Source organism: Ursus maritimus, unplaced genomic scaffold, assembly GCF_017311325.1.
Source record: "Ursus maritimus isolate PB19 unplaced genomic scaffold, ASM1731132v1 scaffold_33, whole genome shotgun sequence".
NCBI lineage: Eukaryota > Metazoa > Chordata > Mammalia > Carnivora > Ursidae > Ursus > Ursus maritimus.
This window is the reverse complement of record NW_024425897.1, coordinates 29,433,940-29,447,148: the sequence shown is the minus strand read 5'-3', so window position 1 is coordinate 29,447,148 and position 13,209 is coordinate 29,433,940. Positions and strand designations below refer to the sequence as shown.

At 57.3% G+C, this 13,209-nt stretch overlaps 1 protein-coding gene across 1 annotated transcript in view; it reads left to right on the top strand.

The window, feature by feature from the left end:
- Nucleotides 1–11,296, top strand: part of GALNT9 (polypeptide N-acetylgalactosaminyltransferase 9) — a 78,384-nt gene extending 67,088 nt beyond the window's left edge. Inside the window, exons 10-11 of the mRNA XM_040619425.1 lie at nt 46–141; nt 11,120–11,296. Coding sequence (XP_040475359.1) covers nt 46–141; nt 11,120–11,296 — 273 coding nt within the window. The remainder of the gene's footprint in view (nt 1–45; nt 142–11,119) is intronic.
- The last annotated feature ends 1,913 nt before the right edge of the window (nt 11,297–13,209 follow it).

The following is a 13,209-nucleotide window of genomic DNA, read 5'->3' as shown; positions in this document are numbered from 1 at the left end:
CCCCCCCCCCAACCATGGGGTTTCTCCTTCGGTTTCTGGCTGTAGGTGAGAAACAGCAAAGCCAGCGGCTACTGCCTGGACCAGGGAGCAGAAGACGATGACCGCGCCATCCTCTACCCCTGCCACGGGATGTCCTCCCAGGTAGGGGTGCGGCAGGCTGTGAGCGGGCTCTCGGGGGCGGTGTGGGGACACGCAGGGAGACCCCCGCCCCGGGTAGATTAAGAGCAGGGCTTCTGGTGCCAAACAGGCCTTGGGCAGCTCGCATCACATTGCTTGCCTCAGTCCCCATCCTTCAGACGGGGCAGTATTGGTCCTTGTCAGGCCTGTGGTGTGGACGGAACCTGGAAGTGTTACTTGGAAGAAGGGTTACCGCTGCTTCTTACTGACTGAGCTCCTCCCCAGTGCGGGGGGCTTTAAGAATGTCTGCACCGATGTCCAGACCCCAGGCCCGTGGAACTAGGGGCGCGGGGACAGGTGGTCTTCAGAGCTCGGGTGACGCTGATGGGCAGCCCCCCCATGTGGAGCCAGGACTCTGGTCCCAGCCAATCCCCTGCTGATAAAGGCGACACTTCTTAACGAGCGTGAGTGTTGTTTAAATCAAGCCCCAGAGCACTTCCAAATGACCTCGGCTCCCTTCCAGCACTCCCTCGGGCTGAGCCCCTGCCCAGGGATGTCCACCCAGTGGAAACCCGCAGGGACCAGTGCCAGCCCCACACTGAGAAGCTGCCCCATCCACACGGCCCGCCCGGTGGTGATCGCGGTGTGAGGGCCAAGACTGTGACGCGTGGAGCAGAGGGTGGCTGCCCCCACCTCCCGCAGCCTCGCTCCAGGACCCCGCCGGCCTCTCGTTGAAAGCGAGACAGAATCACCCGCCGGGAGTGAAACATGGCCTCCGGAGGAAATCCAGTCTCCTGGGCTTGCTCAGACACATGGACGATTCTCTGGCTGGCACCCCACGTGAGGCGACCTTGCTGCTGCTGTCTCTGAACACACCCAACAAGCAGCCACGGAGGTGACCAGGTGGACTGAGGTTCATCCCAGTCCTGCGGTGAGAGAGGAGATGCCGCCAAACCACGTAGGCCCGGGAGAGACCCGCTTAGACATGGCTCACACACTTGCAGTTTAGGGCCTGCAGCACCGCCGGCGCCACCCGGGCTGGCGAGCCGCGGCTGGCCATCAGCCTAGGGGGCCTTCGACCCTCCCATGTGGCCTCTCCCCAGGCTGCCCGGCTCTGAGGGCAGGCGTCCGGAGAACCAGATGTGCATGACGACGTACGCCAGCCTCGGAGTCAGGCAGCACCCGTGATGCTCCCACACTCCCAGAAAGATCCAGGGCAGATTAGGACCCCGGCCTGGGGGTCTCAGTCACATGCTCACGCTGCAGGTGGGAGGCGTCGCTGCCAGTGCTCCTGTTCCCAGAGGACTCCAGTGGGGAGCCGCCGGCGGTAGCCCGAGGCCGCGTGGCGTGGCACCGCGTGAGCGGGGGGAGAGAGGGACGGCGTGCGAGGGGAGAGGCACTAACACTGCTTGTTCTGCGGGGCCAGTGCCTTCTCTAAGCACTCCATGCCCTGGGCAACCTCTGGGTCCACTGTCGGGGCAGGCGCTGCTCAGGACCTCCTGCTTACAGATGAGCATCCCAGACACAGAGAGGTGACGGATTCTGCCCAGGCTCCACAGCTTGGAAATGGCAGGAACTCTGACTGTTTCCGTCTGCAAGCTCACCAACATTTGCTTGTTATTTCCATGGTGTTTGCAAACGCATGCACTTGGGGTTGCTCTCGCACGTGGAAACGTTCACCTCATGGGTGCTCTGAGGAGCAGATGGAAGCACCCTAAGGGCGTGTGTGAAATTCTCCCTGCTCTGGGCCCAGAGGCTGGTGTCCCCGGGTCCGCTGGAGCATAGTTCTGGAAAGGGGTCTAAGGCGTTCCTCTCTTCTCTCTCTACACACTTTCTCTCGGGAACCTTAGTGGTTTTCAATACAGCATCATTTGCTAAGGACCTACTCTGTGCCAGCTACTACATACAATGATGAACTGAGTATTACCCCCAAATGAGTATTACCCCAAACCTGGAAGATTCATAGTCTGGCAGAAGTAACAGAACAGTAAACAATTACTAAATTTCACTTGCTAACCATGGTAAAGGAATATATAACCCACAAATTTACAAGAAAGTACAGAAAGCAATGACTTATCTGGAGTGTACAGGGATGAGTGGAGAAAGGAGAAGCGAGACTTTGAGGTGCAAAAATGTCCAGGAAAGTTTCCCAAGGAGAAGATCAAGAAATGAGTCAAAGTAATGACGGGAAGGTAGAACATTATAAATATAACGGTGTTTCTCTGTCATATTTCAGAGTCTTGAAAGTCAGTCAGTCAAACTTTCCCCAAGTATACGCCAGAAAGAGACATTTCCAGCTGAGGTATTTACCTAGCAAAGGTCTCCCTCTCCTTATTTGCTCTTCTTGCCTGAACTTTCTGGCTCTCAGGATATGCATTTAGGCCTCCTTATTGTGACAGCTCAATTAGTACCCTTTTCGACTGCCTCCTACACTGCTGCAAGGCCATCACTGATTTGGGGGATTCTACAGCTTAAAGAGAATCATGATTTGTGCCACCTAGAACTGCGTTGACTGGGCAGGCCTGTCACCCACTCTCTCCATCCTGCCCACCAGGATGAGATATATTGAAATCAGATTACTATCTGATTCCAGATAGAGAGATAACTCTTGATCTCACAAAGATTAAATGATTGTTCTGCCTTTGTGAAAACAGAGGTAGTCAAAGGAAATCTAGAAAATAAAGATTTCAGCTTTGTTAATGAGGCTTCCCCAAATATAGAGAGACCAGAATAAGTGAAATGGAATATTAAAGGTAAACAAAGCTAAACTTGTCACCTTCCATAAATGGAATGCTTTCTAAGTTAGTTTTTTGTCTTCAATTTTTTGTTTTCAGATTTTGTAATTAAATAAATATTGATTTAATAAGGATTTATTAATACAATAAATTAAAACTAGTAATTTGTAAAAGACTATCTAATTTCCAAATCATTGCAAAATAAATAAGAAATACTTTAAGAAGATAAGACAAGAAAAAAAGAACTAAAACATTATTTAAATGTGAACAAGGATGAGTGTGGAAACAAAAAGATGGAGAAGTCAGCTCAAGTTTGTTTCATATTTTGACAGTAAATATAAGCAATTTAAACTTTCTTATCAAGGAGTCTTTTGGCTTGGGGAATCTAATCTGCTTTTTTATTTACAAGAGATACACTTAATAAAAATAATTAAAAATGCTATAAACAACCTTGGAAAATCATATTTCAGTTAAACATGGACAAAAAAAAATAAGAGGGAAAGCAATAGTCATAGCAAAGAATTTAAGACTTAAGAATTGGGTATTTTTAAATTCGAAAAGATAAAATTTGGGTGGGCACGTGGCTCATCGGGGTTAGGCATCCAGCTCTTGGTTTTGGCTCAGGTTTGTTATCTCCTGGTTGTGAAATCGTCCCGAGTCAGGCTCCATGCTGGCATGGAGCCTGCTTAAGATTCTCTCTGCCTCTGTCTCTCTCCACTGCCCCCCACTCCCGCTGACTGGGGAGAGGGGGGACCACAGGAGGACAGAGACTCACGACGCAGCCTTGACGTAGCGGGAAAACACCGTCAGAGCCCGTGATACGCTGGCACCAGCCAGTGAGGACTCAGAACACACACGAGAGTGTCCTCACTCACAAGGGTGTGCACCATGGTCACCGGGGACTGAAAACACTGCAGGGCCCAAGTTTCCCTGAGTGGGTTTCGGACCGAGACGTTCCCGTGTTGTGAGAACAGATCCCGCTGCCTGAAAGGCTCACTGGGCTCTGAGGCTCTACAAACAGCAGACCCGCTAACAGAAAGCAAACCAGTGACCCGTCACCTCCAGGGGCTATTCTGGAACGGGCCAAGCAGACCCCTGACAGACTGAGGGCACTAGCTCGGAGCAGAGTCCTCCCAGGGAGAGGGCGCGTTTCTGAGCGGGACCCGGAGATGGGAGGGGGGCCTCTGCACGAGCTGAGGGGATCCCAGCTGGGCCACTAGCGGGGCTGCGGGAACTCGCCAGCAGCGCGTGACGGGGACTGCCCCGGGGCACGGAACACAACACACGCCGTCCAGACGGGTGCGCCTCCGCGACGCCATCCACGGCGCGTTGTCAGGCTGCTGCCCAGCACCAGTGACGGTCTGACCCCGACAGCCTCAGACCAGGAGGAACAGCCCAATATGCTGACCTAAGAGCCATAAAGTGGCGAGGAGAGATCTGGCAGGGACATCGGAACGGGTCCGTCTCCTCTCAGACTCGCGGGCGAGAGCTGGTGACTCGGCTCTTTGGTACCGAACGTGGCGGGGAGGTGACCGCACAACGGGACATAAAGCACGGGGTAAGGCTTCGCGGCAGAAAAGGGCGCGGGCTGACAGCCCCAGCTCCATCACACAGGTCCCTGCAGGTCAGGAGGAGGGCTGGGGGCTCGCACGGGCGCCTCACCCACGGGGCGGGCGGGACGCGCAGCAGGAGGACGTGGTGGGACAACGGGAACGTGGGTCTGCCCACCAAACACCTCCACTCTCCAGTATCACGCGACAACAGGCAGCGGTGGAGCTCAGAGCTCACTAACGAGCGCCCCAGACAAGGTCGCAGCCGACGCTCTCCCCAGTGACACACAGGGGTGTAAGGGACCCCTGCCTATGCGAGCGTATAAACCACATGCAGGGACCACTGCGGACACGTGGTCAGGAACAGGCTTGCCCTGACCGTGCCACAGACGGTTCTACACACTCCGCCACCAGCGCACTAGAAATCGGGGTTTGCTACGGTACCCCACCCACCGTCGAATCAGATCAGGGCACCCACTTCCCAGGAAAGCACACACAAGAACGGGCTAGGGAACAAGCCAGAACGCGCGTCTTCCCTTCCCTACCACCCGGCTGCCTCTGGTTGAACTGAAAGGCACGGGGGCTCTCCAGCCGAATTCTAGGTTGCTTAGTAACCGTCTAGACAGCAAAGTTGGGCTAACCCCACCTGGGGGCGGCAAGGTCTCTAACCCACAGACAGGAAGGACGGACAAACTTCCACTGAAGGATTACCTCAGGCCCCCCCAGAGGGAAGAATTAGCAGAACAGCGGCCCAGAACTCAAATCACACGCACACACAGGGTTACACTCGACTTAGACGTGTCTGTCACTCCAGACAATGCGGGCTGGCCACGTGGCAGACACAGGACACACACAGAGTCCCCTGCAACTTGGGCTCAGGTCTGGAAGGATCGAAAGCCGCCATCCTTCCGCAGATCACCAGCTCCTCCATGCACAGCCTCTCCCAAGGAGCAGCGCCTGTGTCCGACGTCCCTGCCCGGCAGCGCGTGGGGCCAGGCTGTGCTCCATCGACCCCCTCCGCCACGGCTGAACCCCCTGTGAGGACGGGCCACGCCCACTTGCCGCAGAAGAGACCCTGTCCACCAGCCCACGTCTCTAGAAACGTGGGCGCTACTGGGCCTGTGGGGTGTGTACACCCTCCAGAGACCCGGGCCCCTCTCCCTGGGACGTCCCTGTAGCCTGGGAGAGGGAGCCACGAAATCCGGGCTGATGCCTGTGAAATGGGCCTGACCGTGGAATCCAGCCCCTGGACGGGAGGCACCACTCAGCCAGCAACGGCGCCGTCCGGACGGAAACGGGAACAAGCCACGCAGCCTGCTCAGCCAGGCCTAGACCCAGGGCTGCTGGTCAGAGCCCCGGCCGGTCCCCCACTGCGCTAGAGGGGTGAAGCCTGCGGCTGGGACAATGGGAAGCCGACGGGTGAACAAGCACGGATAAGCCCGTGCGGGGCCAGGATACGTGGAAGGACGTGTAGGTCCGTCTGCAAGAGCCTGACGTGGTCCTCAGTTTTCATGCCCCGCTCAGCGGGCTCTGACGGCTCCTGGCAGTCAGACGGCACGTGCCCCAGCCGAGGCTCGGCCCTGGTGTGGACCCTTCAGGACAGACAGCAGACTGGGGGCACAGACAGCGGCCACCTCAGGGGCTGGACGGGGTGGCCTCGAGCCACAGATGCAGACTGCCGTGCGTACAAGACCCGTGACCGGGTCAATGCACCATCCCCATGTCCTGTGTGTTCTCGTCGACGCCCAGGCCAAGTGCCAGGGGATTCCGGCACCATCCATGAAGTTCCCACCCAGGACGGAATCGGCAAACGGATCTCCCGGCCCCTCCCTCTGACGGAGGGTTCTCCGTGTGCCTTGGTTCGCGTGGACACTGCATCTGGCCTAACCCTAGCCTTCCCTGTCACCGAGCAAACCAGGCTGCCACCACTAGGGAAGCTGGTGCCACGGACGGGACCTCGCTGAACAGAGAGGGATTGGGGTTCACACGCCAAAGATCACACTGTGCGGGGGCGGGGGAAGAACGTGGAGGGCCTGGAGCATCATCTCCCCTAGAACCACAGCAGCAGGCCTGGGGGGAACAGTGGAGTATCAGGCAGCAGAGTACATCCCTCGCAGGGAAAACCACCTTGGCCACGTGGACCACAGTACCGTCCAGACTTGGTACATCTGACGGGTCAGCCAGTAGGGCCTGCTGCCCCGTATGCCACACGGGGATCCCCACTGAGGCACCCGGGTCTGTGACCTATGGAAGCTGCAGGACACAGTCGAGGCCCCGACTCCCACTGGGGACCCACGTGCCCCGCTGCTGAGGACAGCAGCCCCATCGCACCCGGGACAGGACTGAGGGGCTGGAATGTGCACCGGGAAGTCCCACCGGGGTAGACGCGTCATTGCCACCCCCGGGGCACGGGAAACTACTCCGTGTGCGCTGGGAACCCCGTGTCCTGCTGCCGTCGGACCCGCTGAAACACACTATACCTGGCATGGAACACACACCATCGAAGGAGGGGAGAGGGTGGGGCCCTGGTCCTCCATATCCCACCAGTCCCCCTCCTCACGCCTGACAGGGCTGCCTCCCGGGGCCAGCATGGTTGGGACGTACGCCCTGGACAAACTCCTGAGGATGCAGCCACGTTTACATCTGAAGTGCGGGGCTCGAGGGTCATTCTTGTAGAAGGGGAGGCCTCCCCATCAAGTTCCTGCTCCTACCGTCTTCCCGAGACTCTGCTGCTCCTGCGGGGTCCGGTCACGGGCCGGGCACCTGGGCTGTACCTTCCCACCGTGGCCCCAGCGTATGCCCAGCAAGGAAATCAGTCCAACTGCTGGGTATGCGGGCAGCCGCCCTCTCTAGCTGGCCAGGATGGTAATGGTGGGTATCGCCCCTCCAGGGAGAGATTGGCAGGCACTGAGCAAGGACAGGCGAGGACCAGCACTCTGTCCACCTGACGTTACCAACAGCGTGTCCGTAACACTGGCAAGGGTAGTGTGTTCCTGTCAAACCGTAAAGGCAGCCCATCAAACCGCTCCCTGGAAGGTTCTAGAAAGACCTCCATCAGAGGCATGGCTGGCTATGCTCAGAATTGGAAAGGATCTATGGGGCTTACTCTGTGTTAAGGACGTTTGCACACCCAGCCATCCCTATGTTGGGAACAGAAAAGTCACTCGAACAAACCCCAGTTGTACCACCAACGTGGGATGGACACCACGGGGACGGCAGCCATCCTGTCACATGAGGGGAGAGTCACTGGTTGGCAGGCACTGTCCCACCACCCGGGTATTTGGTGGGCAGACCCGATGGGCCTCCGTGGTTTTGTGGCACAAAGCTTTGGGGGTGGCTCCCAGCTGGGTGGTTGGGCCGCTGTACCCGGGGTTCCCCTGGGCCCAGAGGAGAACCTGTCCCGTGGAAACAGCAGATGACAAGCTCCCTCTCCTGAAGGCCAGATGGACACACTCTGTGTTTGACGGACGGTCGTCTGGCTGCTGTCATCGTTCGCTCCATCGGTTTGCAGACCTGGCCGCCCTGACTGGATCCGCTCAGTGAGCCTTGAGGGTCGGCCAAAAAGTCTGCCCTACTGAACACCAAGTGTCTTCAATGAGAACAGCTGTCCTCCAGAATACGATGGCCTTGGCCACCTGCTGCCTCCCATGGTGACACCTGTGTCATTGTCCCAGCACAGTGCTGTGTGTTCGTGCCTGACGAGCCTGCTACAGCACCACGTTTCTCGGGTCTCACGAGGACACGGGGAACGCCCTGAGTGATCCGACCTCCAGCCTCGGGGATTTCATCAGTCAGCGGTTGGGATCATGGGCCTCTTGCTGGAGAACGTTGCTGGTCATGTGGGGAACCGCTGTCTTAATCTGTGCTTTCTCTTGAATGCCCCTGTGTCATTGCTGTGACCTCTGCCTCCAGCACAGTGGGACAGCTGCCACAGGAGCCATCTCCGGGCTAGCGAAACCCCTTCCTGACCCCTCAGGGCACACGCAGAACTGAGGTTCACGTGAGGCTGTAAGAGCCGGGCAGGAGGGGCGGGGTGCTGGAGACGGTGGACGACAGGCCATGACCACCACTTGCCGTGACCTGGACCCAGGGAATCAGAGGCTCCGACCCCTCCCCTGCCCTTGGAATGTGGGTTTCCCTCGCCTTCCCTGCCCCCAGAGGCTGCTCCAAGGACGTGGCCTGGAGACAGTGACGTGGTGTTGAGACCATCTGGATGGTCCCCGTGACGGAGCCCAGTTACGGCCTCGGTATAAACCTGTAAGAGGCGGCAGGTGGTGTGGAGATCTACTCCTCTTGCTGCTGCCAAGACAAGACACGGACGTGAGTTCCCGTGCTGCTCCAAACGGCCGCCTACCAATCTGGAGTGGCCGTTCCTTTCTTTGGTCTCTCCCTGTCCTCAGAGCAGCGGCCAGGTTCACACTCCATCTGGGAAGGTCCCAAGGAGCTTGCAGACCAATGGCCACTGATTAGATCATGAACCCTCGATCCATGGACACTATGTCCAGACTTTGACAGGAAAGGGACACCTTAGACTCCACCGAAAATCTACCAGAACTGAGACATGAATTCACTAAGTTCGCAAGATACAAATTCAATATAGAGAAACCTGCTGTTTTCCTATACGCCATTAATGAAGCAGCAGAAAATGAAATTAAGAAAACAATACCATTTACAGTTGCACAAAAATAAACCAATAAAACATCTCGGAATAAATTCTACCGAAGAGGTGAAAGACCTGTACTCTGAAAACCATAAAACACTGAAGAAAGAAATTCAAGGCAACACAAGTGGAAAGACCTTCCACGCTCATGGGCTGGAAGAGCAAATATCGTGGAAATGTCTCTGTCCCAAGGCCATCTACACATTCAATGCAATCCCTGTCAAAATACCAACAACAGTTCTCCCAGAGCTAGACGATCAAGCCTAAGAATTTGTATGGAACAAGAAGCACCTTGAAGAGGCCGAAACTCATCTTGAGAAAGAAAAACAGCCAGAGGTCTCACTAACCTGTCGATTTCAAGCCAAGCATTACAAAGCTGTGATCATCAAGACAGCGATGGTACTGGCACAGCTGCACAGGCACACGTATCAGTGCAACAGAACAGAGAACCTTTCAGAAACGGACCCCACAACACCAGTGGCCAACCTCAATGTCTCGATGAGGAGACTAGAACATCCAACGGGAAGAGGTTCTCTTCAACAAACAGTGTGAAAACGGACAGCCACACGTGCAGTGGAACAGAGAGAGCTGGGGGCGCTTTCTCACCATAGACCAAAAATAAATCCAGTGGTTTAAAGGCTTTGATGTGAGACAGAGAAATAAAAATCCTCGAGGAGGACGCAGACAGCAACCTCGTGCTCAAGCCCCAGCAACTCTTTCGAAACACGTCTCTAAGGGCAAGAGAAACAAAACCAAAAATGAACTACGGGGATTTCTTCAAAATAAAAAAGCTTGTGATCAGCGAAGGAAACGGTCGACAAATACAAAAGGACAACCTACGGAATCGGTAAAAGTTTGCAAGTGAGCATGTCTGATAAAGGGCTGGGTATCCAAAATATATATTAAGAACGGATACAACTTCGCAACCCAAAAACACTAAATCCCTTTAAAAACGCGCAGAAGACATGAATAGATGTTTCTCCAAAGATCACATCCGGATGGCCAACAGACCATGAAAAAGATGCTCAACGTCACTCAGCATCGCGAAACGGAGATCAAACCACAATGAGATAGCACCTCTCACCTGTCCAAACGGCTCACATCATCAAGACAAGAAACAGCAGGTGCTGTGGTGAGGGGTGTGCAGAAAGGGGGAGCCCTAGTGCACTGCTGGTGGAGTGCAAGCTGCTGCAGCCGTCTGGAAAACTGTGGAGGGCCCTCAGAAAGTTGAAAATACAATCGACCCTACGGACCCAGCAGTTGCGCCACTGTATTTACCCAAAGATACAAACACGCGCTAATTCGAAGAGCCTACATACCCCCATGTTTAATGCTATGCCGTTATCCTAACGGCCAAGATCACGAAGCAGCCGAGCTGCCGTGATGATGGCTGGATAAAGATGCGGTCACGTCGATGAGGAGCTATTCTCAGCCAGCACAGAATGAATCTTGCCATTTGCAGTAACATGGATGCACCCAGAGGAGTATCGGCGGCTAGTGAGGGTCGAGAAAGACCAATTTTCACACGACCACTCCTGTGTGGAATTGTAGGAACAAACAAGCCAAAGGAAAGAAAGAATCATCCAGAAAGACTTCTTAAGTACAGAACACATGTGTTCGCAGAGGGAGGGGGGCGGGAGGAGTGAACCAGGGGCAGAGGGCTAGGCTGAGAGTTAGCCTGCGAGGGGCACGGCGAGCCAGTATCACTAGGCGCACGCGGAGACTACACCAGGGCTGCGTGGGAATCGCGCTGATCAAAATCTTTAAAATGTGTCCAGCAACACATTGGCAGCAAAAGGACACGGACGCTCAAAGACAACCAGTGTGAGCGTTGCTGGCCCCCAAACCCTGACACGCCTGGGGGGGCACGAGTGTGTGGTGCAGTTTTGAGCTTGGACTTGGGCAGAGCGCCGTCCCATCCGTCTGCTCTGCGCCCCGACCTCCCTGTTCCAGGCCCTGGCTCCCTGACCTGGGGCTCACACGTGCACAGGACTCACCCGTCCCTGCCCTGGCAGCCAGGGCGCACGTCCAGCCACCTATGCCTTTGTGTCCCACAGGAGGAGCCACCCCTGAAATCCTCTGGACCGCAGCCCGCAAATGGGCGACAGTGCCCCCAGAGTGTGTCTCTGCACTGTTGTGAGGCCCGGGTTCTGCAGCGCATAAGGCTCCCAAGTGCCGGCTCGTTGGAGGACACCGCGTCAGCGCCGCAGATCCGTCCTCGCGAGGCCTCCTAGACCCTCCGCTCTGCCTCCCAGGGGAACACCGGAGGTGTGTGGGTCTGTGCGTGGAAACAGGCAGATGCCATGTACCCCACGGCCCTCCGTGGTGCCCCAGCCGCCTGCATTGACCCTCGCCGGGGCTGGTCGCAGCTCAACGCGTGCCATGCTCAGTAAACACGCGTGCGCCGCGCAGCAGCTGGGGTCGCCGGGAGCCTGCCGAGGCGGTCGGTCTGCAACCCCTGCACGGCCTCAGGCTGGAGGAGCCCGCCCCAAATCTTTTTTAGAGGCCCCTTTCCGGGGGGCCAAGCTCCCGTCCCCATTTGCACCTGGCTGCCTGAGGAGGGGCCCGCTTTCCCAGCTCAAGGCCCTTGAGGGTCTCGCACCCAAAGACCACAGCGGCCAGTGGACCAGGGCCCACCTGGCAGCGCAGTCCGGCTACCCTGCACTCGGGCGCAAAGGGAACGCGCACCGCCACGCGCCAGGTGCCGGCCTGCAAGTCCCGTGGCGCACGTGGGCCCCGCCCAGCTGAGCCCGGGGACGCGATCCACACACACACACCCCACACTGGCGCGCTCCACAGGCTCCTATGGCCGGGCAGCTCGTCAATGTGCGACACCCACCTGTCCGCCCGCGGAGGCCCTGGAAACCGGTGCAGATTCGGGACAGCGAGAGCACCCCAACAGCCTCCGGAACACAGAAGGCACCCCAAGCCCTGCGTCAGGGGACGGCTTGCCACGGTGCCGTCAGCCCCCCTGCAACTGGCCGCCTGCCTGGAGGGGTCCCGGGCTGACCCGGCATCGAGGCTCCAGGTGTCTGTGGCTGGAAAACACCCCGCCAGCCACCCCGGCCCCTGCGACTGAGGTCGACCCCGCTCCTCCAGCGTTACCTCTGGGGGCGAGATAAGCGCAGGTGTGCAGCCTCGGGCTGGGAATTAGGCAGCGGATTGGACGCCAGGGGCCCGCCCCCTCCCAGCCGCTCTGCGCGCTCGCCCTCTTCTGGGTCCCTGGCTCCCCGCCCCTGCGCGGTTCACGCATGCGCGCTAGGCAGGCCTTCACCTGCGCGCGGGGAGCCGGGTCCACACCAGAACCAGCCGGAGAGCCTTTTGCTCACCTCTCTGCGCTCACACAGTGTGACCACTGGCCACCATCCACACGCGCAGTGATGGGCCGACGCTGGGGGACGAGCAGGGGCGGAGAGGGAGGGGTGCGCAGGTGTCTGCTGGGTGCCAGACATGGGGGTGTTCTGCTAGTTGCAAACACCTTGCTGTGCATTCAATATTTGACCCAATTTCCAAGAACTGGTTGTGTCCAATTAACAAAATTAATAACAGGAACACCAGCAAATGTTCTCCACAGTCAGAGCAAAAGCAATCAACACTGACTGAAAATTCAACATCGCAAACCCGGGGAAACACGGGGCAGAGAAGGGGATGAGGACGCGCTGGGTCGCTCGCTTCCAAGGCAGAGGGCCGGTGGGGTTCTGGGATTTGTGACGAAGGGGGATGGGCACCAACGTGGTAAGCACGGCCACGCCTGGGACGGAGGTCACGGGGATCTCACGCAGACATACAGGGAACGTCGTCAAGGCGTCTGTCAAACCGTTGGGCAATGATGCGACCTATAAGACCATCCAGCGGCCTCCAGGAGAACCCCGGGTGCAGGCCTGGCGGGAAGCCCCAAAGGAATCCCTGAAACGCAAAGCTGACTTCTGCACCTGCAGGGGACGTCACCTGTCCCGCCTGGAGGCCACGTTCATCTGCACGTCCGTGGACAGGAGCCGTCGCCAGGTGCTCGGTCATGCACACGGCTGAGACTTGTAAAGGGAAGAGAGCTCACCAGACCAGGGCTTGGCCGGCCACCACCCACAAGCTAAACCCGCCCGCCTGCCCTTGCGGATAGCCGTTGGGGCACACACATGCTCGCCCACCC